Below are 24,970 nucleotides of genomic sequence, written 5' to 3'. Positions count from 1 at the left end.
CTCACATTCCAACCACATCCACCTCCCTTCTGGAGACCTGCGGAGCTCCAAAAGTTGGGAGGGGAGAGAAGCAGCCCTTATCCTGCATGCTGGACCCCATGTGCTGAGTTCTGTATGCAGGATTGGGTCCCCACCTCCCTGCAGGCCTCTGGAAGTGAGGTGGGAGGAGGTCAGCAAGTTGGGCTGTTGTTTCCCCCATCCTGATTTCCGAGGCCCCCAGGCTTTAGGAAGCGGGGGGTGGGGGTGAAAGTATGATACTGGATGTGGAACCAAGCTAGCTCTGTCCTGCATGCAAGATCACCCTCCCCATCCCACTTCCCAAAGCCTGAAGGCCTTGGAAAGTGAGGTGGGGGGAGTGAGGTGGGAGGGACATTCCCCATCTTCCTGCTGGCTCAAACCTATTTGCAAAGCCAGAATCCCAGCTTTGCTAACAGTGGGGGGACCATGGAGATGGGGACAACTATTCCCATCTTCAAAAGCACCCTGGTGACTCCCTGCACTTAACAAAGCTTCAATCCAACTTTGCAAACTGAGGATCGGGATGCTTATGGATTTGGGGAGAACTCTCCCCTTCTTCATAGCCACCCTGTTGACTCCTCTCCCTCCCCACCCCTTTGCAAAGCTGGGAACCTGGGTACCATCTCCTATGGAGATGGGGAGAACTCTTCTCAACTTCACAGGCACCCTTCTGGCTCCCCCACCCCTTGCAAAACCAGAATCCCAGCTTTGCAAAGGTGGCAGCAGGGTGCCTGTGAAGATGGGAAGAGCTCCCCCCATTTGCAGAGTTGGATCACAGCTTTGCAAAGAGAGGGGAGAGAGCAGGGCCAAGGGGGAGTTGTCCCCCTCAGAGGGCACCGTTTCCACCGTCAGCTTTTTAGACCCCATTGTATTTGTTCGTTCAATGGGCTTTACTGCTAGTGTATTAATGAACTCCTTCATTTTATAATTTCAGCATTTATTATATTGGTGTCTGGAAACCTCTGAGTACCCTCATGTGTATTCCAGGAGAGTCACACTGTAAGGACTGTTTGTAAGCCCTATCATGTCTATCTGGCTAAACCCAAAATTCTAGTATTTTAGGAAAGGGGGCAGGGATTCTGCTTCAAGAAACAGTAACAGAATCACCATCCTCCTCTTTCAAAAGGTGAGAACTTATACAGCTGCCACCACTCACAGTCACCAAATTTCCAGGTTACTTCAGGGCACTACATACAAAATGCATTGATTATGTGTTGGGATCCAGTAGCTCAGCCTCAGAATTTGTTTGCTTTTTTAAAAAAATGTGGGTTTTTAAAAACTTTTTATAATATAAATTGGACAGAAAAATGAAAAGATCAAAACAACAATTACAATTATATCAGAAAACTAAGAAAAAAAGTTGCACATATAGTACACACCATAATCTAATAATCAGCAAAAAAAATAAGGGATAATAACTGGTAAAAACTAAAGAATAGTATAATGGTGAGCATGGAGCAGTGATTAGTGTAATAGCTATAAAATTATAAAATACTCTACACAATATCTGATATAACAGATAATGATCTTAAACAGCTCTATATGATGGATTACAATGATAAAATAGATAATAAAGACTGCTGATATTAATTATTATAAATTTCTGAAGATATTTCTCCAAAATTGCCATGGCCTTTGAAAGGAGGCTCAACACATGGCAGTCACTGATGAAAGTGAATAGGATAGCTCGAGATCCATGCAAATTTCAAATAAAAATGAGGCCCTTGAGCTATTAAAGTTTGAGAACTTCTGCACTTTTGTACAAAATGTGCTATGTAGGAGTTAGCATACCTGTCTCTTCAAGCCCTTTCTTGAACTAATATAATGTCACCATTTAGTGCTGTTGCAGCGTAAGAAGAAGTTGAGTTAGATTCAATATTTCCTGCCAAGGAACAGGGCATGACTGGAGGTTTGCCTGAAGAGCAATTGTGGAAAATTAAACAAGTCCTCATGGCAAAAGAGGGCTTGAAGATTGCAAAACTGAGGGAGTGATGGGCAATGGGAGGAAAAATTCCCAAAGAATTGAGCGACATGGTCAGTAAAGCACTTTTAGCAGTTACACCTATACGGCATTGAGATTTATAAAAATACATTAATCTATTATGATATCAATTTGAATAATCAGTTTGGGTAATCCAAATCTGTAGTTGCGGTCTTCAAATATGCACATGTTTATATAAAATACATAAGGGGCTGCATTTAATTTCAGACTGCCTTTGTCGAAGAACATTCAGACTTTGTCAGGGCTCCCGGATGTTAATTGTTTAGACATTATAGCGAGCAAAAGCTACTTAACCAAGTGTAATTTATACAATTTCATGTTGCATTTTCTTGAGCCAACATGACAACAGTCTTCAGAGGAAATTATATGTTTGCCAAAGAGGCCTCAGATTCATCTAAATTCAGACTTTAATATAGCACATTTTTGAACAATATAATGTGTGATTTAACCTGTAGACATCTTTGTTTCATTCTAAAGCCTTGAAGGAGAGGCAGGGTGGAAAGAGAAAACCCCATAAGGGTAATTTAAAAAAACAACAGCTTACAAGTCAATATGGTTTAGATCAAGTTTAAAGCTGGGCTTCAGGGTATTTAGCTTGCAGATTTGCATCATTTGAACATCAAGCCAGACTTCCTACCTTGATACAGGAAGAAAGATGAAAATCAGTATTATGTAATTATGTCTAATGGAAGCAAAAAGAGTGAACCAAATGGCACAGGGGCTTGACCTACTCTAGATATGAGTTCAGGCTATTGCTTTCTATTTGTCAAGCAAGATTTTATCAAATCCACACCTTTTATTATCTGATTCAAATAGCCTTGGAATTGAGAGTTGCTTTCTGATGTCTAAAATTAAAGATCTATTAATAGATAATTCTGATTAAATTTTAAACTAGGGTCCTTTGACTGTATCTAATTGCCAAGTACAGTGTAAGACAAAGAGGCCTTTCTGCTGTTTTAGAATTCTCCCTGTTCGTAGGGAACTGTGACTGACAGAAGAAGTCAGAGTTCATCTGAGTAAAATGCTTTCAGTTCCCCTGCCCTCGTTAAAATCTATCAGATAAAATAGCTAGCATTCTTGTATCAATCTCCTATTCTTCCAGGAAAAGACGGGAAAAATCTGAATATATTACTGTAAAATATGAGCTCCCTTTAGGCAGTTATGCAGGCTACTAGTAGATAATTTCTTAGACCATTTAAAAGCCTCAAATTCGTATTGTTAACTGCTAAGATGAATGCATTCATTGTGAACCACTTGCAGAGTTGAAAACAAGCAGCCAAGTTTTACAGTACGTTTACGAAGCACCAGCTGTAAACCCAGCTCTTAATGTAGTTTTCTATTACATTTAAACAACTCTCTGTCAAAACATTTTTGCCACTGAGAGCATACAGATTTGATCCATGAATCTTTTGTATTAAGCTTAATTCTGGGCTGACTGGAAGAAAAATAAAACAGGAAAAATGACCCAGAGGATAAAAGGTTTTGGGAGAGTATATGGACAGGAGAAGTCATATCTCTTTTTTAATGTTCCCTGGTCCTATTTTAACATTACATGGCCATGGTAGTATTAGGTACCTTGCATTTGCCTCTTACCATTTGTTATGTTTCCCAGTGACCTCAGACCAGGGTATGATGGGAATATCCTCCCTAGCTCCTCCTTGTCCACTGGAAGTTTCCACATTTTCCCAACACCTGCCCACCTTATCTCAATAGTTACCTTAGACCCCAGTGTCTTCCCACTTCCCCCAGTTTCTGCTACTGCTGTACAGCCCCCAAAGTCCCTTGAGAACTCTTTCACCCTTCCTGAGTTCTTGGACCAGAGTCCCCAATTCTCCTTCTTCAGTCCTTCCTAACAGCTGTCAGACAAGCTCCATCTTGATTGTCTCTTTGGGGGTTTTATGGCTGTGGTCTGGTAGTTTTAACTCCTAACATTTCATCTGCATCTAAGGATGACATCTTCATGGTAAGATGTGTTACTCTCTGTTGCACAGTGTGAAGTGATTTGTGTAGTTGGTGATCTGGTTTATCCATCTCTCAGGTGGGAGGGGTGAGAGGCATATTTGCATGTGTCTGGTTGGCAGGGGCGGAGTGAGGGGGAACTGTCCCCCAGGGCACACGCACATCCTGCGCCCTGCCGCGGCGCCACCCGCCCCAGAATACCATGTCCCAGGGCATGCTCCCCCTATCCCATTGGCGCTACGCCACTGCTGAGTGGAGTTTATTTGCAATTGTGATTGTTTATTTGAAATTTCCATTCATTTGCAATTACATTGGTATATATCCACTTTATTATACTTGATAGAAGCTGCATATCATTCCTATACAAACACTGAATAAGATGCAGAAGATTTCATAATCTGTTCTATGAAATGCTATTGGAAAACCAATGTAATACATTTTCTGTTCACCTGTAAATGTTCCATACTTATTTATTTCATGTTGTTTTCCATGTGTGCATTGTGTGAGCCAGCCAGACCTGAGGTGAGGATGGGGGGGGGGCTGTTTTTAGGAATCAGTGTCTCTACCTGTCACATCTCCCCTGCAGGGTGCCCTAGCAGTGCAGGTCAAAGGTTAATGCCATCTCTTGTCTTGACTCAGTTGTACCAACAGGAAAGAATCTGTATGGGCAAATCTCCCTGTCAGTCATTGCATAACAACCAGACTCACCTTTCCTAAAGTAATCAGGGAATACAAAGTCTATGCTTGAGAAACCAGTTCCTAGCTCGTAACTGCATCACTGCTGCCTCCAGTTTTAAAAAGAGCATGTTAACTAGTATCATCAAGGTTTCCTTTCAGTTATTTTTCAGCACACTAATCCTATCTTCTGTTTCCTGACTAACTTCTGGAAAAGACCATCTCCGTTTGAATCAGAAAAGCTCCAGAGTTGTGATTCAGTCAACTTGCCTTAAAATCTAATCATTTCTGAACTCTCCCCAGGCTTTAGTCATGAAGCCAAAGTGTCCACCTCTTGTTCTCTTTCAGAGGACAAGAGCCACCACTGTCCTAGGAAGATTAATATTGCTAAAGGGTCCAATTTTCATATAATTTAGCCTACCTTGCAGTCAGTGCCCAGTGTGACTAATACATTGTTTGCCAGTTGCTTTCACCCCATCTTTTTGGAGCTCAATTCTGGTGTTGAACTCAGCTTCTCAAGACCCTTCCTCTTCTGGATAATGTAATTATAGCCTTCCCCTATAAAACCCAAATCTATTCCAGACCTACCCCCTCAACTCTATCCATCTTCTAGGACTGTTTGAATTCTCTGTGTTCTTCTGTTACCATTTGCGTGTTAAGTTTGTTATTTTTCTTTTAAATAAAACTTGTTAAACTTTTATTCCTGACCCCTCTGGATTTCTGAAAAGAAAAAACTACTATAAACAAAGGTGGTACAGATCTCGTGGTTGCCCCTTCTCGCAAGGCAAGGTCTGTCCCTCCAATTCCTCACTCTAAAAGGGTAACTTTGGGTAACACTATGACACAACAATCTGAAACTCAAAAAAAGTTACAGATACGTTGTGGGAGGATTGAAGAACTTAGTACTGTTAATTTCTGATGTGGCTCTTGTAAAGAGGTTGGAGCCATATTAGCCCCTTCTGATAATATGAAGGGGTTCTGACAAAGCTCTATAAAGCAGCCTGACCCCCCCCCCCCAAAAAAAAGGAAAGGGGAAAAAAGCCATGAATCTTTTCATTGTCCTAAAGGAGACACCCCCAGACTGCCTTTATTTAGTCTTCTGGTAGTTTAAACAGTTTGATCGCTTTTGATGATCAGCTGTTGGGTAGGATTTTGCCTTCTTTGAAGGTACTAGATCCTGCAGTGTTCCTTTCTGCTCAGGCCTTTCTACTTCATAGTTCTAGAAAATCTGTTGATGACTTCTACTTCTCTATGGGGTTGTTTTTTTCACGTCTCTATAAGCTCACCTTTTGTTGGTTGTGAATGAAACATGTTGTAACCCTTCATAGTTGCTTTTGCGGTAAAATCAGGGACGTAAGTGCCAGGGGATGGGGTGGGGTGTCTTGCCCTGGGCGTGCGCCAGTGTGTGGGCATGGCGAGGGTGCAGGGCACACACGTCCCCCGGGTACAGTTCCCCCTTGCTATGCTCCTCTCCCTTTTTTAACCACACTTTCTTGTGGCTGTTCTTGTCACTGACTCCTAGGTAAGACACAACTCTCTTTCCCAACAGACAACCAAATGCCATTATTTTAACACATTCCACCTCTTTGTCTCCCCCCATTTCTCATCAGACTTCCTTCAAATAGCCTTGCTTTCAACTTGTATATAATCATTTGAACTTACTGAAAGTTCTAGCCATCTTCTCCTTGAAACTGTGTTCCCTGTTTTGAACTTTTGAGTTTTGTTTTTTTGCTCAGAAAATTGACATCTTTACTTTTTTCCTGTAAACTAGCATATTGCAATCTTATAATTGGATATTACTAGCCACCATGGCCATGAAAAGTGACTCCAAATGATATTCACATTTGTTGTAGATGCTCCAAAGCAGTCATATGATCGCATAGGGTATGCATAGAATAATCGTCCAGCTGTTTGTGCTCTAATTATTTGTTCTGTTTTTTTAGTGTTACCTACACTTTGGACATTCTGAAAAAGTTGTCTTTGTTTAGGCATGCCTGTTGTTCTGGCCCAAGAAGTGGAGTCTGTTCTAGTGGGTGCTGCTATTCTTGGAGCTTGTGCTTCTAAAGATTTTGCTTCTCTGCAGGTACGTAATCATGGAACATCTGGATGTGAAAACTTGACTTCTCCATTTTTCTGCCTTACATCAGATTGCAAGTTATATTCGTAATAAAATCAGATGCTTTCAGTCTCATCTCTGTTGACAAGTTGGTCTTTTTAGATTAACTAAGAAGATGTATCATGCATCCAGTCATAAAATGACCTAGTTGTTCAAGGCAGAAATAGCTTGAAATTCTAGGGATAAGAGTTCACCATTAAGTTGATGAACAACTGAATTTATTTTTATGGACTGATTTTGTAAGGAATCACTGCTTATATATTTTTATATATTTCTGCATTAGAAAATAGTAGTCATTCAAAGGTTTTTCCATATGACTCTTGGGCTGTCTGGCACTGTATCTGAAGAGTGTTTGGTTTCTTACAAAAAAATTTGAAATGTGCAGCTGGAGCAGTAACCCTTTGCAATGGCTTGTAAAGAATTCTGGCATAATGTGACATAATGCCATCAATTGGTAAAGTACATCTATATAGAATCATAGAATAGAATCATAGAGTTGGAAGAGACCATTGGAATTTCCCATTTTTTGCAATGATATCCATGCTGGCCAAATTAGGAATAGCCAACCCTTTTCCTTCACTGGGCTCATTGTTTAAAAAGAGTATTTCCTGAAAATGTAGTAGAGTGGCCATCTTAAACTGAATTAATTGTTTCTTCTCACAAAGGATTCCCCTCCTAAATTTTTTTCCATGTGAAAGCAACTTCTGCAGTTGTTTCTGAATAATGTGCTGTCTGAGAGCAGAATATTTTGCTTTTTAAAATGTCTCTATAATAAGAGAACAGTACCCTCTTCACTGAAGAAAAATTGATTTTGTACTTTTTTGGTTGTGATCCTGTACACACTTACCTGAACACAGACAAGTCCCGTTGAACTCTGTGAGGCTTACTTCTGGTCAACATACCTTGTTTTGCTGCTGTGTCAGTGCTCAGATGAATAAATCCCTGCTTAAATTTTCTTACCTGTGTTTATGGATTTGTGAAAATTAATTGAAAGATTAGGGGCCAAAGGTAAATTCTTTATTTTATTTTGAAGCACAGTCGTTGCAGCTTTGCAGTATTGGACTGATAGAAGACAGCTGCAGACAAATTGCTTGTTAGAAGAGGCTTATTCCATCCAGCTGCAAACAGTGTGAAAAATATTTCTGCCAAAGAAAAGTCCGCTAGTTAGGATCATTTTCTCACAGGGCCAAAGTGTGCATGTGCTGAATAGGCATGTTGGGATCTCCTTATGTTTGCTCAGCCTCAAAAAATGGTCATGGGAGAACAGGGGGGAGGACAGCATTGTGGATTGTGAGCTCATGCTAAGGTAGATGTGATTTAATTCATTCCCTTGCCACATTTCTTCATCTGAAAATAGCCTAGTTGGTCTATTTTTAGCTCATTGGTTGACTACAGTTGGAAACGGTGGAGTCACCCCTCCCCTAAACCATGACCTGCCCGCAACTTTTTCTTAAGTGTAAATTGCACATTGGACGATCTAATGATGAGTTCCCAGCTTTATGTCTAGTCTGGCCCTTAGAGCACCATGTAGGACAAATACTGGTCACCTTTTGCAATGAGATTACAAAGTGAAATAGTTCATTTTAAAAATGGCTTTCCCAATGAAAGGATGCTCATTGACAAATGTATTGAACAATTTGATTGTGGTATAAAGAGCCATGGATGCTCATACTGTAAGCAAAAGCCTACTGTTTTTGTTTGACTTGCAATAGGTGGCATCCCTAAATGTAAATGGAGTACTCGTATTAAGATCAAGTAACCACTGGTAAGGTATCTTCTAGTCCTTTAAGGAAATTCAGGTTATTAGGATAGCAAAACTGGGTTTACATTTATTAGTCCATATTACTGGCTCAAGAACATGTAGTTTGGGTGTGGGATCTTGCAGACTTATTCATATGTATTCCTACCTCATCAATATTCTCAGTCTGATTTGATACATGCTGGTTTTTTGAAATTGTTCAATGCATTTGCGTAAGCAAGAAATTGCACCACCATTACTTGCACCTTGGATTTTGCACTCGCATGAGCAAACTCTTCTGCACAGAGGAACATTGTATATTCTTTATCTACATTAGTAGTTAGAGTATTTTAGTACAAGGGAGTCATCTCTAGCACATAGGTCATGGATTAGTTTTAGCTGGCTGCTTTTCATAAGGTATGAACTATAGATTGCAGGTGCTAGCTGCTTTCATTACCACGTTTTTAGGATTGATATGTGGGATGAATTGTCTAATCTGCAAAAATGTCCATTCTCTTGTTGGAACTGTGGAACCATTATTCACATAAGCCTAAATAAATATGTTTTCTTATGATTTGAAGAACAGTTTAGGATTTTCACTGCATGTGCAGACACAAGTTAATCCTGTTAATGAGCTGCTACGTTAAATGTTTTAGAGCCCCAATTAGCTACTTCAAAATTTAGCAGATACAGGACCAAAATCTCTCAGAATCAGGACACAAAATCCAGGTCTTCTAAAATTTTGGAGGGTGGAAACTAAGCTCTCTACTCTCTTCTTTTATGTGTCTTCTTACAATGAAAAGGGAAAAAAGGCCTAAGCACTCACTGATGGCTAAATAGACTACATTAGAAAAAGTACTAAGATCACTGATATCTATTGAATTAGTCCAAATCAGCCTCACATCAATAAAAATCTATATAAACTAGGATAATTCAGTAATTATTTGCCATAATCATCTTGTAAAATTATTTGCCATAATCATCTTGTAAAAAAAATATTTGAAGAAAGAAGTTATTGAATTGACTTGCTGATAATGCACCTTTTATTAAGTCTTCTGCCATGTCAAAAATTACTCTTTTAATTATTATGTGAACACAGGGGAAGAAGAAAAGCTGGAGGTTCTGGAAGGTTGGCAGAGGCGTAGGGGGAGAAAATGGCACCCGGGGCAAAATGGCACCCAGGCGCCACCCCCCCCCAATGGCCCCCCATCCCCCACACAGTCCTGCCTCCACCCCACCACTTACCCTTTTTGCCAACTGAAAACGGGCCAGGCTGGTGGGCAGGGCCAGGCCTGGCAGGGGAAGGGGGCAAGGGCAATTTTCTGCCCCCATCGGCACGCACCCGGTGCACGGCGCACCCCTATCCCCTTATATCTACGCCTCTGAAGGTTGGATTAACAAGGAGAACTAGGCTAAAATGTTTTAATCTTATTTCATTTTTTGCCGAAGAAGCAAGTTAAGTTCACCCTCCTATGTTGTATGCCTATAACTTAGAACTGTATTAACTAAAAACACCTTGCATAAAAGTGATTTATTTTTCTTTAATGTAAATATTCTGATCTTCTCTTTGTGAAAAGTTAATGTGGTCATTCCTCCCTTTAGGGCAGAAGTTACCTTCTCTACAGAGAAAATGGGGAGATGGCCACACTCTATGCAGGCATCCTTTTCATATCACAATCAATGTACTGGATCTAGATTCAAGTCCAGTAGTACCTTTGAAGTATCTGCCAGTTTTTTAAATTTTGCCATTAAGAAGTATCTGACAGAGGATGTTTTGACTCTCAAAAATTTACACCTGAAAAATTGTGTTGGTCTCTAAGGTGCTACTAGATTTGAATCTCGCTCTTCAACTGCAGTCCAGCATGGCTACTCTCTGAAACAAAAGCAAAGCTAATTTTGTAACAGTTCAAGGCAAAAAAATTACTTGATTCTGTCAGTTGTTTAAATATACAAGTTAACATCCAAATATAATTCCTGTTTTGTCTGCCAACAAATTTACTAGTCATTTTTAGTAATAGTGAGATGGATATTTTTCTGGCAGTGATCATAGTAGAGGGGATCTATCCATTTTCTGTTGTAAAATTGTTCATTCTTGATAACTTCAGTAGAAACACCAAAACGATGGTTTCAGCTCTAAAGGTAAACTATTTGCATTATAGTTAAAGGGTGTGGGAAGATTTTCTACTAGTGCAGTCAGCCAGTCCAATGCCAGTTTACACATTGTTCTTACCATATGCAAGTATACATGTAAGAAATGTATGGGCACATGCAAAGAAAATTATGTTTAGTCCTTCATTCTTATACTCCAGGTCAGTGGGATCATGCCACACTATTGCAAAACCTGTGCATTTGGTTTGGCATAACAGTGGGTCATAGCTACATGTATTCTGGTTCTTAAATTAATCAAACCATTTTTATGGGCTCTGAGTTACATTTTTAAGGATGGGATATAGTTCTGCTCTTGTTAAACTTTTCCTTTGTGAGATGATAATGGGTGGACAATTCATGCATTCCTTGGCTGGAGCAGCTGCCCTGGAGGAGTGAAAGGAGGAGGATCCCACCCTTCTACTATACTTGAGAGTTCAGCAACTGCAACATGGCTTTACCCTAACATGATGTTTTCACAAACAAGCAAAGGAAGATCTGTAGCTTCGTGCGCTGCTGCTGTTACTGACACATGATACAGGTTGACATCTGTTGCCCTTCTCTCTTGCTGAGCACTTGCTTTGCTTTATTTATGGTTAACATTTACACTTTGCTGTGTGCAGTAATATGAAAAGTAAAGCTGTCTTATTCTTGGTCTCATTCAGCACACTATTTGTGAATCTCCCATGTTTGCCAGGTTTCAGAGTATTGTATCAGACTGGTTTTGAAACAAACAAATCAGAGAAGAAAACTGAGAGCATTCCATCAGCATAAGTCCAATCTCTGAAATGACTCAAGCAAAATGCAGTGTTGTCTGTGTTAGATTCTGTCATACAATTGATATGTTATCAGGTTGGTACATGCTGAAAAACTGGGTTTTGCTAGCTATCATTTTGGATAATTTGCAACCACTTTACGCTACTAGAAATGTATAGGTAAAACCTATACTTCGGCAAAGCCACAGTAGTAGGTCATAATTTCTGCAGACCACAAGTCAAAGTCCAAAAGTTATCAGCTGGTATAAAACGTAATTAATTGTTTTATTTGGGCCTATCATTGGTGAGGCTCTTGATGAATTATTAATTTGTGGTATTTTTATGAAAATCTGGAGGGTTTTTTTCAAATAACAGCCTAGGAGAAAACTACACTTGGCTCATAGTATCCTTGAATTGGCAAGAGAGCTTCAACTACTGGCCATTTGTTGAGAAATGTACATCACAGAAAAGGAACATGTCACAGCAGTAATTAAGCAGAAATGTTCGTATTTTTCCTGAATCTCTGAGGAAAACATTGTCTTGGCCAAACATAAAACTAAGACTTGGTCCCTATGAACTGTGCAAGCTTTGTTTGTTGAGACCCTTATCCAACTTCAGCATGGTCCTTTCAGGGTGATCCTTATATGCAACCCCACCCCCAAATCACTGAATATTCAGGGAGACTGTCTAGCAAGCAATTAGAATTGCATTTGTCCGACTTTCTAGACCAGGGGTAGGGAACCTGCGGCTTTCCAGATGTTCAGGAACTACAATTCCCATCAGCCCCTACCAGCATGGCCAATTGGCCATGCTGACGAAAAACTGACCAGGGAATTATGGTCCTGAACATCTGGAAAACGCAGAGTTCCTACCCCTGATCTATGAAAGGCTCAATAAACTGAAAGAACAAGGAATAGCAAGTGGAGCAACTTGAGGTACATCTTCTTCCCCTCAGCAACTGCGCCCTGGGGCATTTCCTATTCCTTCAATATCTGGGCACTTTGTCCTATATACCTTTACTTTTCCATTTCTTTTCCCACCCTGCTCAGTTTTTATAACTATAAGAAGTTGTTGCTTTTTCCAGATTTTGAAACTGTGCCATTTTGACCTATGGATGAGTGGGGTGTTTCCCCCCACTCTGCGAGGTGGAAGTAACTATGTCCTAGCCAACTAAACAAAAAGCACATTTGCATTCCAATACAAATTACTTGAAAGTCAAGTTTTCTGATGCAGTGAACCCTTTTTTTCAATTGCGTGTGTTTTAGGATCACAACTATACAGTTGATTAAGTATCAAGTGGCAAGCTGGGCACTTGCCATATAAGCATAAGCACCACTTGTTTGAAGAAGTTGTAAACAAATGCCCTTGCACTTGCAAAAGTCACATGCCTGAGAAGGCTGTGTTGAAAGTCACTGTCCTATACTAGGGGTCTTCAGTGTGGTACCCCTGGGCATCATCAATATATACTGACTGCAACCTTTTCATGCGTGATGACAGCCAAAGAGTATTTTTTTAGAAAGTGGGCAGGGCCAGGTAAGGCTTTTGTCCAGCAAAGCTTATGATTAGCCACTGGAGATTTGATTGGCTGTGCAGATTTTTTTAAGTTGCTTTGGCAGCAGTTGCTATCACAGCTCAAAGATTTTCACTGTCACTGAAAGGAAACTATGGTAGCAGCCATTTTGTGGTTCACTCCACCTCCTGCAGTAGCTGTTTTATGTCTGTGGCTACCAAGTTGTGTCAGAATTCCAAATGTACCCACAGGATGAAAGAAAAGATTAGGGGACCTGTGCCCTATGTATAGATCTCAAGTAGTGCAATCCTGTGAGAGCAAGATACACCATATCTGAATTTGCTATCACTTTACCAGGGCCCACTGTTTTCTTCCTTTACTAGCTGCTCACCCTGCCCATATAGTATCAGAGTTTGAAGGAAAATTACTAGCACCCTGATCCTAAAAATGATTCCCTTTGGAGTCATGTATGTGTTGAAAAGTGATGGGATGAAGCACATTTCTACATATTAAATTTTTGTTTCAAGGAACACCAAGATAACATCAATGTTTCCCATATATGCAAATCTTTAACTATGGCCGTACAAGTGTCTAGGAACCATGATAGGGTCACTGATGTTTAAAGATATGTACCCGCATCTCTGATGTCTACATCTGCGCTGGGTGTGTGTGCTGCAGGAAGCACTGTAGTAGCAATGGTGTTTCCCACAGTAATATAATGTGCATGGCTGTCTTTAATTCCATGTAATATATTTGGAATGGGATGTTTCAATAAAAGCATCCTGTTTATGGTGCATGCTGTACGTCTTCCCTGGTACAGAAAGTGCTGTTGCTATTTAAATTAAGCATGTGTAAATCATTGAAGGTTGTTGTTCTAGAATAAACTGATTTTCCCGATTGACTTAAAACATATAAGTTATAAAAAAACAACTCTAATGTCTATTCCCAAATGGTGGTTGTATTGAAGCAATAGTACCTACTTTTCCCATGATTGAAAACTAGGCATGTGATAATTCTTTCAAAGACCAAATTATCTGAATCTTGCATAATGTTCCGAATGCAGGCACAATTTCTATTATGGCAATTAAAGCATTTCTCTGCACTGCTGATAAAATAGTACAATAATTGAAGTACGGGTAGGGCAATCTGGATTCTTTATAGCAGGTCCAAGTTAACCGTCTCTCTTTTCCTAGTGTGCCTTCCCTAATTATAAGTGCTGTATTACAGGCAAATTGAGTAGTCTGGCCGCCCTCCCCTCTGGCTAAATTGAAGAGAAATTTCAAGACATACACAAGAGAGTAGGAAACTCAATCCACCTCATTAATTCCTCATCTGGGATCTGAACTCTTGCTATGCCAGTGCAGGAGATCAGAGTGTTCTGTAAGGAAACACAGGCATGTAGAGTCAATGCAAGCTGTCTAAAATGCCTGGGGTTTTCTAAAATGAATTTTTCAAAGGACACGATGATTACTGCGTCTGCACATTTGACACCAGCCATCTGAACCGCTAGGACATACTTCAACAAGCCTGGTGCATAGGGAAGTTTGCTACTTTGCATGTTTTCCCTTTATCCCAAAGTTGGCTGTAACAGTTAAGTTTCAAGTCTCAGTGTCTTTATAGAGCAATAAGTCTTACTGAAATTAACGGAGTTGACTTCAAAATAAATGCCCCCGGGGCACCTGATGCTGTATCACTGCTGAAGTTAAGCCTCCTTTGTGTTATATCTGTGCTGACCTCTTTAGTTCTATAGCTATATCCTGCATAATTTTAAGTTCTTTTATCTGTCAGACTTTTACAACTTTCCTTCTCCCTCAGAACGAAGTAACACAGAGAGCTGTTTCAGATATGTTTGGGCATTATTCACATATTTGTTACTGGATGGCTCATATCTCATTACATGAGTTATCTCCCCTTAAAATTATGGTATTCATGCCAATGGGAAATTGTTTAAAAGTTCTGTCTGATGCCTTTGACCTGTGAAGACTCCTTCTCCTCCACAAGTTGTCACTTGTTTTTATAACCATCAAGTGATCAACATACACATGTAAACCTACCCATGGTTTATAGGCAGTGTAGTTAGAGGCTAGCTTGCAGTCTTCAGAACCTGAAGAGAGCGGAAAGTTACATCTTTTTAGTTTTGTTTCTTTACTTGATACTTGCTGCTTTCTGATTCTAGAGAAAGTCTGTTGGAGCTATCATTCATCTTTAACTGCCAAACAGTCATTATGGACTGCTGATCAGCTTTGCAACCCATGTCATTATCTCATCATCCCAGAAGGGCTTCTGACTGGCCACTGAGGATCTGATTTGTTATGCAGATTTTTTTAAAAAATTGGTTTGATAGCAGCTTGTACCACACACAAAGTAATTTTTGACTAGATATAAGGTGTGTATGCAAGAAAATATTTTCAAACAAGTTTATTTTAAAAGGCATACTGTTTTAGGCATCTGCCTGAAATGTTGATGAGTTACTATCATTCCCTGTCATTGAAGGTGTGGTTGGCTCTGCCTCCTGTGACAGTTATTTTGTGGCTGTGACTATCACTCTGTGTCAAAATTCTAAAGGCTCTTACAGGCTTTAAAAAGTAGAATCTAAAAGCTATGAGATGGGGGTTATTTTACAGACACATCACCCAATCAGACTTCTAGTTTTTCCCTCGAATGAAGAAGCTTGTTCTAATGAAAATCAACCCTGGATTCTACAGAACCTCCTAACAATGGCAACACTGAATAGCTTTTTGCTTCCTAGTCTGCCAGTCCTGCATAGTAATTATCCAGCATTTGTTTCAGTTATACCTGGAACTCAATATCAGAAGCCCTTCAAGGTTGTCAGGGTGCTCAGGTGATGGGCAGCCCTTGCTATTCCTTAATATCATCTATAAAAGAACTTGGTGCATCAATATTAATTTCTTGCATTTTTTGATAATGAGAGCTTGAGCAGTCTTTTAATTTTGCAGCAGCTCCATCTGTAGAACAATATTCAAAGTGCAACAGAAATATTTAAAAGTTGACTTCCCAACTTATTATGTCCAACATTCAGTGACTATAAAAGTAATTCATGTACCAGTAAACATGAAAGCAAGACAATAGTCACAACGATTTCAGAGGATTTCTAAGTTTATTCAGACTTTTGGCTGCCCAGAATGAAGTATAATTCATTAATCAGTAGGAAAGAACATTGATTTTACAGTTGCCTTCAAAATGTGTTGTTGATAGAACTATTTGATTCCTCCAGTTACTTTGCTGAGTAGGACATTAAATACATGCACATTTACAGATGTCAGAATTTGTATTGAAACATGGTAGACATTGGAAAATTAAAACTGGGAAGGGGTATTGAATGGTTCCATAACTCCTGCCAGAATCTTCCTGTCAAAACAAGGGTCCAGAAAAAAAAGTGTGTTGAAACCAACAATGGCACAAGTGAATCTGTTAGCATAGATGTGCATTTAAATGAGGAGATTTTTCTCTAACTACATCACTCATATGTCTACAGGATAGAGTCAGTTCTTTTCCATACTTCATTGCTCAGTACTGTCCTACAGGAAAGAAACCTTGCAGTAATTAGGAAGTAAAATGATGTTAACTGATATTTCAGGCTTTTCGTAAGAGTTTGGATTTGGATTTATATTCCCCCTTTCTATCCTGTAAGGAGACTCAAAGGAGCTTACAATCTCCTCTCCCCTCCCCCACAACAAACATCCTGTAAGGTGGGTGGGGCTGAGAGAGCTCCAAAGAACTGTGACTAGCCCAAGGTCACCCAGCTGGCATGTGTTGGAGTGCACAAGCTAATCTGATTCACCAGATGAGCCTCCACAGCTCAAGAATAAATGAATAAATACAGTCACTCAATAAAATTAATTCCAAAAACTATTTTACATGTATAATAAAATTAATTCTAGTCAAATAAAATTATTACTAATTAAAATTCATCATCTTGTTCCTACATCTCTGTAGCATTATGGCATTCCCCCCACCCCCCACCCACCCCCACCCCAAAAAAATGTTGTGTTCAGGTGTAAATTGAGAAATGAAAATGGGAGAGCCAGAAACGAATAAGCAAGGACTGTGTGTACTGGTGGGTCCAGCACAAAAAGGCAAAAAAAGAAGAAGAAGAAGAGAGGAATGGGAAGAGAAGGGGGAAAGGAAGGGGAGAGGAGAAGGGGAAAAGTGAGGCCAGGTTGTATATGGATTGTTGCTGTCTTTAACCACAGGCCTGATAGAACCTCTCCATCTTACAGGTTCTGCAGAACTGAACCAAATCTCACAGGGCCAAGGTCTCATTAGACAGAAAGTTCCACCAGCTTAGGGCCAGAACTGAAAAAGCCCTGGCCCTGGTTGAGGAGGGCCAGATAACTCTAGAGCAAGCGACCACCCAGGATATTGTTTCCCTTAGAGCAGTGGTGGTGAACCTATGGCACTCCAGATGTTCATGGACTACAATTGGCCATGCTGGCAGGGTCTGATGGGAATTGTAGTCCATGAATCCATGGAGTGCCATAGGTTCGCTACCATGGCTTTAAAGTGTAATGCTCTCTGCGGGGTCTGCAGATACAAGTATCCCACACTGTTTTGTGCTTTAAAGCTCAATAACAGAACTTTGAACCTGATCCAGTATTCACTCTTGAGCCAGTACATGTGATCTCCACAGGAAATGTAGTTCCCACCAGAACAGGGAGGCCTGTTCTCCAGCCTGCTCGGTTTTCTAAAGTAAGTGTGGGGGGCCGCGTAGCGAAGGGAGAGGGGCCGGGGGAATTTTGTGCCCCCCACGTGACCCAAATTCTTGCACCCGGTGCGTCGCGCACTCCGCCTGCCCCCTGGGAGCTTCGCCGCTGCCCCAGCCCGAACCTCCTAACCAGCTGGGGGAGGGAGCGTATATAGTTGTTAAAAAGCACTGAAGAGAGAATTGCCCCTTGTGGGACATCATATACCAAGGGATACTGTGATGAAAAACTCCCCCCTAGCTACATCCTCCAGACCTTGGAGAAAAGAGATCAGCCATTTAAGGACTGTTCGCCGTAATCCAATGTCAACAAGGCAGTGGGACAGAAGAGGATAATCGAACACATCATAGAATCATAGGCCTATGCCAAATAAAGGCTTATTATTAAGAATCATAGGCCGTTTCTGCACACACACCCCGGGACCGTTCACACCACGGGGCGGTCCGGTAAAGCCTCAAAGGCGGTGCAGCCTGCGCCAAGAGCTGCACTGTCACTAACACCTGCCGTTCCTCCGAACTTCCAAGGCGCTCCCTATCGGCCAGGCCAAGGGGACATGCCCCCTGCCCTGTCGCGACTAGCTCCGGGGAAGTCACAGGGCAGGGGGGGGCGTGTCCCCTGGGCTGGGCGACGTGCCGGAAGGTCGAGGAGGGAGACTGGTAAGGCGGTGAGAGAAAGGGGGGTAAAGTGGCGCCTTCCAGCTTGCACTGCGTTACGCCTGCGAGCAGGGGGTTGGAAGCCGCTGTTTCCGTTTTTTGGAAAACAGAAACAGCAGCTTCGCGCCGCTCGGGGGTTTCGAGGCCACCGCTGCTGCGATGCCTATTCTGTCCCGCTGCTGCTGCAAACCCCTCCCCTGTTTTTAGCGTCCCTGGGATACTGTATTCCGCCTATGCGGAAACAGCCATAGAGTTGAAAGAGACCAAAAGGTCATCAAGTCCATCCACCTACCATGCAAGAATACACAATCAAAGCATTCCTGACAGTTGGCCGTTTAGCTTCTGTTTGAAAACCTTCAAAGAAGAAGACTCCACCACACTCCAAGGCAATGTAGAGGAATGTTAGGATGCCATTCCTGCGGGGGGAGGGATTCTGTGTGGATGTGATTTGCTTTGCAGGTGTTTATCAGTTTCTTGCCCTTGAAGCCTTGGGGTTGAATTGTACTGTACTGTACTTGCTGGTTCACATGGGGGGAGGGGATTGCCTGAACATATTATCAACAGTTTTGGCGCCATCATGCCAGAACTGTCTTTTGCTGTTACTCTGCTCTCATGAATAAAATCCTTGAAACCATCAAGTGAGTTCCATGAACTGCGAGTCTGACAAGGAGTCTCCTTTGAAGGTTTTTAAACAGAGGCTGGATGGCCATCTGTCAGGAGTGCTTTGACTGATTTCAAACGCTGTTGACAAGTCAAGCAGTAGTAGCAGTGCTGACCTCCCCTAATCCATCTGTCTGTGGAGATCGTCTGTGAGGGTGACCAACACAGTCTGCCCTATGGCTGGGCCCGAAGCTGGACTGAAATGGATCCAGGGTTGATGTGTCATCTTGGAAGGAAAGGTAAATTTGACATTGAAAGGTAAATGTGACATTGGACGTTTGCTGGATCTTAAGGGTCCAGGAATAGTATCTTCAGTGGCTTCATTACTGCTCCATCAGCATTCCTGGGAAGTCCCTGAACTCAGGGACAGATTGATCATGGGAAGCTCATATGAGTCTTGGAGGCACATGGTTGGTTTCAAAGAAGTCACGATTCTGTCCACATTGGTCCCAGTCAGTCGGCTGAAATAATATAGAACCATAAGACAGCTGCAGGGCTCGCAGTTCACTAACTGTATTAAAACTGGCAGGCAGGTTGTGGCAGAATGACTAGCCATTATTTGCCAAGAGGCTTGCAAAGCATCACAGCTGAGAGCTGAATCTCTTAATAATTTGGACATTCCCTGACAGGGACGTTAATTGGCCTAACTACCCCTAGTAATTGTACCAGGTGTAAGCTAGTGGATGCAACCTGGTGTTGCCTTGGGTTCACACTAGATCTGAGGTCAGAAGAAAAGATAAGGCAGCATTGGCATGTACACCAAGACCATCAGTCTGGTGTACCTCAAGGTACAGGCTTAGCAGGATATCTGCTGTTGTGCTAGGCTGTTGTTACACCAACAAGATAGCCACACTCTCCTCAGCATCCCACCCTAGGCCTATACAATTCCAGAGATCTCTGGGGTGGGAAATTTCCTGTAGGAGAAAGACTCCCAGATGTGCACTGCCAACCCCCTCCCCCAATCCTTTGTCTGCAACTGATGAAGGGCTAGAAAACCTGAGATGGACAGCTGTTTGAAGGCCACCATTTTGCTCTCCTTTACCCAGAACTCAGACATGCATACCAAGTCTACTTTCTGGTCTAGAAAATAATTATGTAGTGTTGATGTCTTATTATTTATAGAACTGACATTATACATCAGTGTTGGAGAAGGGTTCAGTTTCCTAATCCCACTACCATCATATCTCGGAATGGTATGAATATTGGAAGAAGGCATAGCACAGCCATATCTCAGCCGCCTTCCCTCACAATATTTCTCCGCACTGCCATACCTCCCAAACCTTCCATAACTGGTATCCCTGATCCCATGCTAGTCTCCCAGATAACAAGTAGGCCCATATTCATCCCAGCTCAGTATGGTCTCCCACCACAATATTTGCCCCACCAACCACGATGCTGCTATCCCTTCATATGGAACAGTCACTACTTTAATTAAATCCAATCAATTTTGCCTAAAAACTTACCCCATTAACCTAAACACCCCACCCACTCTACTCAACCCTCCCACAATTTAAATCTATCCCCATACAATTCCATCAAATGTAAAACAATCCCATTTTCTCTTCCCATTGGCTCAGAATGTTGCAGGGACTTCTGCATCCTTCAGATTTGAACTGGAAATTGTTTCATAAAAACAGCAGCTACAGGAAAGAAATGTAAAACATCTCCCTAGATAACAAGACTTCCTTGTTTAACGGTGGCATGTCTCAGTAAGACTTGGCAGTATTTGGTTGACAATTAAATTACTACACTGGGTGGAAAGAGCCTGCATTCTTTCTGCTCTTGTAAAATTAAATGACTGACAATCTTTGGGCTCACGTGTCAATATAATTCCAATTATATTATGTGATTTTTTTTCTTGTTATGGGCATACAAAGAAAAAAATTCACATTGCAACTGTACAGCTTCAAGAAACCTGTTGTGACAAGCCTTTTTTCTCCCCGGGGACACAAACAGCCTCCTAAGATTTTTGGGTCTGAAGTTTGTTTTGAACTATTAACTTTTCCCTCAATTTTAAAGGTAGCAAGTGTATAGGCTTTGGGTTTGTTGTCTTGAAGTAACTTCTGTGGTGTACAAAGGGTTGATGGAGCTCACTGAGGCAGGATTTGAATATAAACCGAGAGGATATATTTATTTACAGGTTAGTCTCAAATAATAGATCAACAGCACAGGTCTCTAGGCAAAGAAGAAACCTGTCTAAGGCACATGAATTTAAATTAGATTAAATTATGGCTCTAGAGTGTAGTTAGAATTTTCTTTAATGCTCTCAGGGACAAACAGACTTTTATTGACTAGCCGCTAAATTGGATCCTGTCACAGACATTTAGGATTACACCCATGCCAGCTTGATCTTTACCAAGAGTCATACTAAATTGTACAAGGTCTGCTCATTTCCATAGACAGGCCTAACAATTTGGTAAACTAGCCCAGAGATAGAGCCATACTACTCTGTCACTCTGTAAGGCTAAGCTACACTTCACTATGGCTGCTTTTCTTCCTGAGCTAGACCTGAACTGTCACTGTTCCCTCCTTGAGGCAGATCTCAACTCCCTCTTTCCTCTGCTTCCTGCCAACATCTATATCCTTCCTCCCAAGTGATTAGATGTTGGAGCAGCACTCCCAGGGATACATTTGAGCAGCAGTTGCATAGTGGTTAAGAGCAGGTGCATTCTACTCTGGAGAACCGAATTTGATTCCGTGCTCTGCCACTTGAGCTGTGGAGGCTTATCTGGGAAACTAGATTAGCCTGTGCACTCCAACACACCTCAGCTGGGTGACCTTGGGCTAGTCACAGCCCTTAGGTGCTCTCTCAGCCCCACTCACCTGTGTCTGAATAAATATAGATGGTTCTGGTAGTTAAAGATGTTGCTGAATAACAAATACTCGTACTCCAGTCAAAATGCTTGTTCAGAATCAAGCATGTCTGATACTAGGGGTAATTAATAAACATAAAAAACAATTTTGTGTCAAATTCTGTAAGAGCAATTGAAAATGCAGCTGTGATGCAGTGGTTTATGATAACTGCTGTCAATGCTAACTGTTTTGTGGAGCAAATGGTACCGTCTGTTTTCACAATTTCTTCTACAGTATGAAATTGTAGACTTGAAATAGAGAAAGGCACTAAGAAATGTGATCAAATGTCCATAGATGGAGAGGTTACAAAAATAGAAGAGGTACATTTCTTCAAGAGCTATATGCCATGATTTATTGCCACACTAAAGACAGATTTGGGGAAGGTCACATCTTGAAAAAAACAATTGTGTCGAGTTTGCAGAATTTTTTCTTGAATGGCTGAGTTTAACTCTACCATCTTTGGAATGTTCAAAGGCATTCCAGTTCCCACAGCAGTACCTGCAAAAAGCTTTGTGTTGTTTTATAGTTGAGCTGAGTACAGGCAATTCTTCTTGTGAGCTACTCAGTTTGGAGATGGTATATATCTGATAAACTGTCAGGGTAGGCTAACTGTGAGTGGGGAGACCAGTGGCTTAGCAACTCCAGAAATTCCTAGAAGATACATCAGCTCTTGACCCTTTCTAGTCAAGCTTCCAGCCTGGCTATGGGACCAAGTATCACTAGCTAGTCCCAGGAAGGCGAGGAACCCAATGTGGAGTCTGAAAGCACTGTGGACCAAGAGCTGCAGATGACAGAGCCTCTCCTGCCAGCAAGACAGAGCAAATTCCAAGCCCTTCCCTGCTAGCTAGACAGAGCCAGCAACAGAGTCTGATGTCATGCAGCTGGAAGAGCCATCAGTTACCTCAGGCTAGCTGAGTAACGAGCCAGCTGTACAAAGAAGGCAACGACAAAGGCAGCAGCTGAGAGTTAAAAGGAGATGTGCCTGCATTGCTGCTCACTATGGCAGAAGGCTCTGTGAGCTGGAGTGATCTGATTCAGAAGAGGAGCTTGGCCCCATTAGCAGGGGTGTCTTACTTAAGCCCTGTCTTGGGCATAGCTCGGCCTGGGTACAACAAGTGTACTTCCTGGTAAGCTTCATGTGCCTGGTCTTCCTCTGAACTCTGGCTCTCAGCCTGCCTGCCTCACCTACTGCCTGTGTCTTGAATCTGGACCACCTGACTACATCTTTGCTTGCTGCTCGATTTGACTCTGGACTGCCTGACCAGGCCCTAGCTAACACCTGCCAGTAGCACACTAAGACTTCATTGAGACTGCCCTCACCAATCTCCACCATTAATTGGATCAAGGCAGGCGCTCCCATTACTCGACTTGTCAGCAGCATTTGATCGTGATCTGTTCACTTTCCACCTCACCACCCTTGTAATCCAGAGGATTGCTTTACAATGCCTCTCCTTCTTTCTCCAGATCCTGTGGTGACTTATTGGTCATTTGCTCAGAATTTGCTCAGCAGAAGGGAGGCCTTGAGTTGCCAGGTGTTCACTACTGTGCCTGGCCCATTCCTCCCTTTAACCCTTCACCTCCACTGCTCCTGGGGTGCTTTGAGAGACCATATCTGGTCTGGTCTTGGGTGGGTCCATGTTGGGGCCTCCAAATTAGAGGGTTCTGTTGGCTTGGGGCATGCCATAGACAGAACTTTACCAAGCAGAGTCGGAAGCAAGCTCACAACCAGTTCAGTAGTTTATTGTAATTGCTCATCAAGTGCAGAAGGGTACAACAGAGTTTAAATCCAGATCAAGCATAGGTTCAGGCAACAGAAGTGGCTTTCAGGTCCAAGCACGACATTGCTGTCACAGCACAGCTTGACTTCCAACCCCTTCTATAGCAAGTATCCCACCTACCAGTGCAACAACCTCATGCAGCTGTATTACTTCAGTCTGGCAGAGACTTCTTGTTGAGCCCAGTTCATCCCACAGCTGCTAGCCTGCTTCATCTCCTTTCCTGCAAACTGGCATGCAGCTTCCTCCAGCATTGCTCCTGGGTCTCTGGAGACAAAAAGGATGAGAGAGCTGGCAGGGCCTCCCCTGGTCTGAGGACAGGAGGTTGGGGGATCTTGGAGCTAGGGCCTGACGGTGGCTCCCAGCCTGCATGCTCTGAGCTTCTGGACCTGGTCCTGCAGGGACAACTGAAGGTTCTGCCTGAGTCTCTAGGCCAGATCCCGCAGGTACTACTGGAGGTTCAGGTTCTTAGTTTGTAGGCATTACATGGGGCTCTTGGGCCAAAGCTGTACCCTCTCCCCCATCCGAGTCCTCCTCCAAGGAGTCTCGAGACATGCTAGGCTGGGCCTTAACAGGGTAGTTCTGGGTCTGGGAGGACTGCAAATCATCCTCTAATGATTCTTTTCCATTGCTAAATCAGGATAGTCCATGGTTTCCAGATTGTGCTCCATGCCATCTCTGCTTCGTTGACTTGTTCCAGTCTCTTTCTCATTCTACCTGCATTCCTAAGAGGTAGGAGTCTAAAACAGGATTACTTTGGCAAAAGAGATGCTCCATTATTAGGGATGGATGCTCACTTCCCTTATCTTGTGGGTGACTGGGAACAGTTGTAATATAAAAAGGGATGTTATGCTACATGTTTCAACTGAGGTGCAAGGCCAGCATTGGAAACAGCAGAAAAGAAACCTCTATAGTCCTTTCAAACGAGGAACCTGCTGGCCATGCATGTCCGGAGTTTGTGGTCCTATGATGTATCCAATAGACATGGTCACTGTTTCAAGTGAATTGGACAGAGTATTGATTATCTGTATGCAGGCAGATTCCATACAGACAAACCTGAATTGGTGATTTTCCAGTTCTCATGGATGTAATGTAATGTCTGAAGAGGGCTAAGGGTATCAGCAGATCACACACTGGTTTAAGCCAGAAGGCTTGATCCTTCCCACTCACATTCTTGCTGCCATCTCCTCCATCTGCAGTAAGTTTACAAAGTGCCGGGAGGAAGTGAAGGCGCAAGAGAGGAAAGGAATTAATTAAGATACATTTCAGCACTGTGGGGGGGGGGGAATAACCCTCCTGTGTAAATATTAGAAATCTTAAGTATTTCAAGTCATTTGCCCTGTGTGGACCTTCCTGTGCACTGTGATCTTTCTTAGGAGCCCTGCAC

At 42.1% G+C, this 24,970-nt stretch overlaps 1 protein-coding gene across 6 annotated transcripts in view; it reads left to right on the top strand.

The window, feature by feature from the left end:
* FGGY (FGGY carbohydrate kinase domain containing) overlaps window positions 1-24,970 on the top strand; it is a 176,410-nt gene that overhangs the window by 126,658 nt on the left and 24,782 nt on the right. For 4 of the 6 annotated variants that reach the window (XM_048496637.1, XM_048496638.1, XM_048496641.1 and 1 more), the window contains one exon: window positions 6,643-6,737. The exons of the other annotated variants lie outside the window; for them this stretch is intronic. In XM_048496637.1, the coding sequence (XP_048352594.1) occupies window positions 6,643-6,737 (95 nt within the window). The remainder of the gene's footprint in view (window positions 1-6,642; window positions 6,738-24,970) is intronic. 6 annotated transcript variants of the gene reach the window in all.

This window comes from Sphaerodactylus townsendi, linkage group LG05, assembly GCF_021028975.2.
Source record: "Sphaerodactylus townsendi isolate TG3544 linkage group LG05, MPM_Stown_v2.3, whole genome shotgun sequence".
Classification (NCBI taxonomy): domain Eukaryota; kingdom Metazoa; phylum Chordata; class Lepidosauria; order Squamata; family Sphaerodactylidae; genus Sphaerodactylus; species Sphaerodactylus townsendi.
The sequence above is the reverse complement of the archived record's forward strand: the minus strand, read 5'-3'. Positions and strand labels throughout refer to the sequence as shown.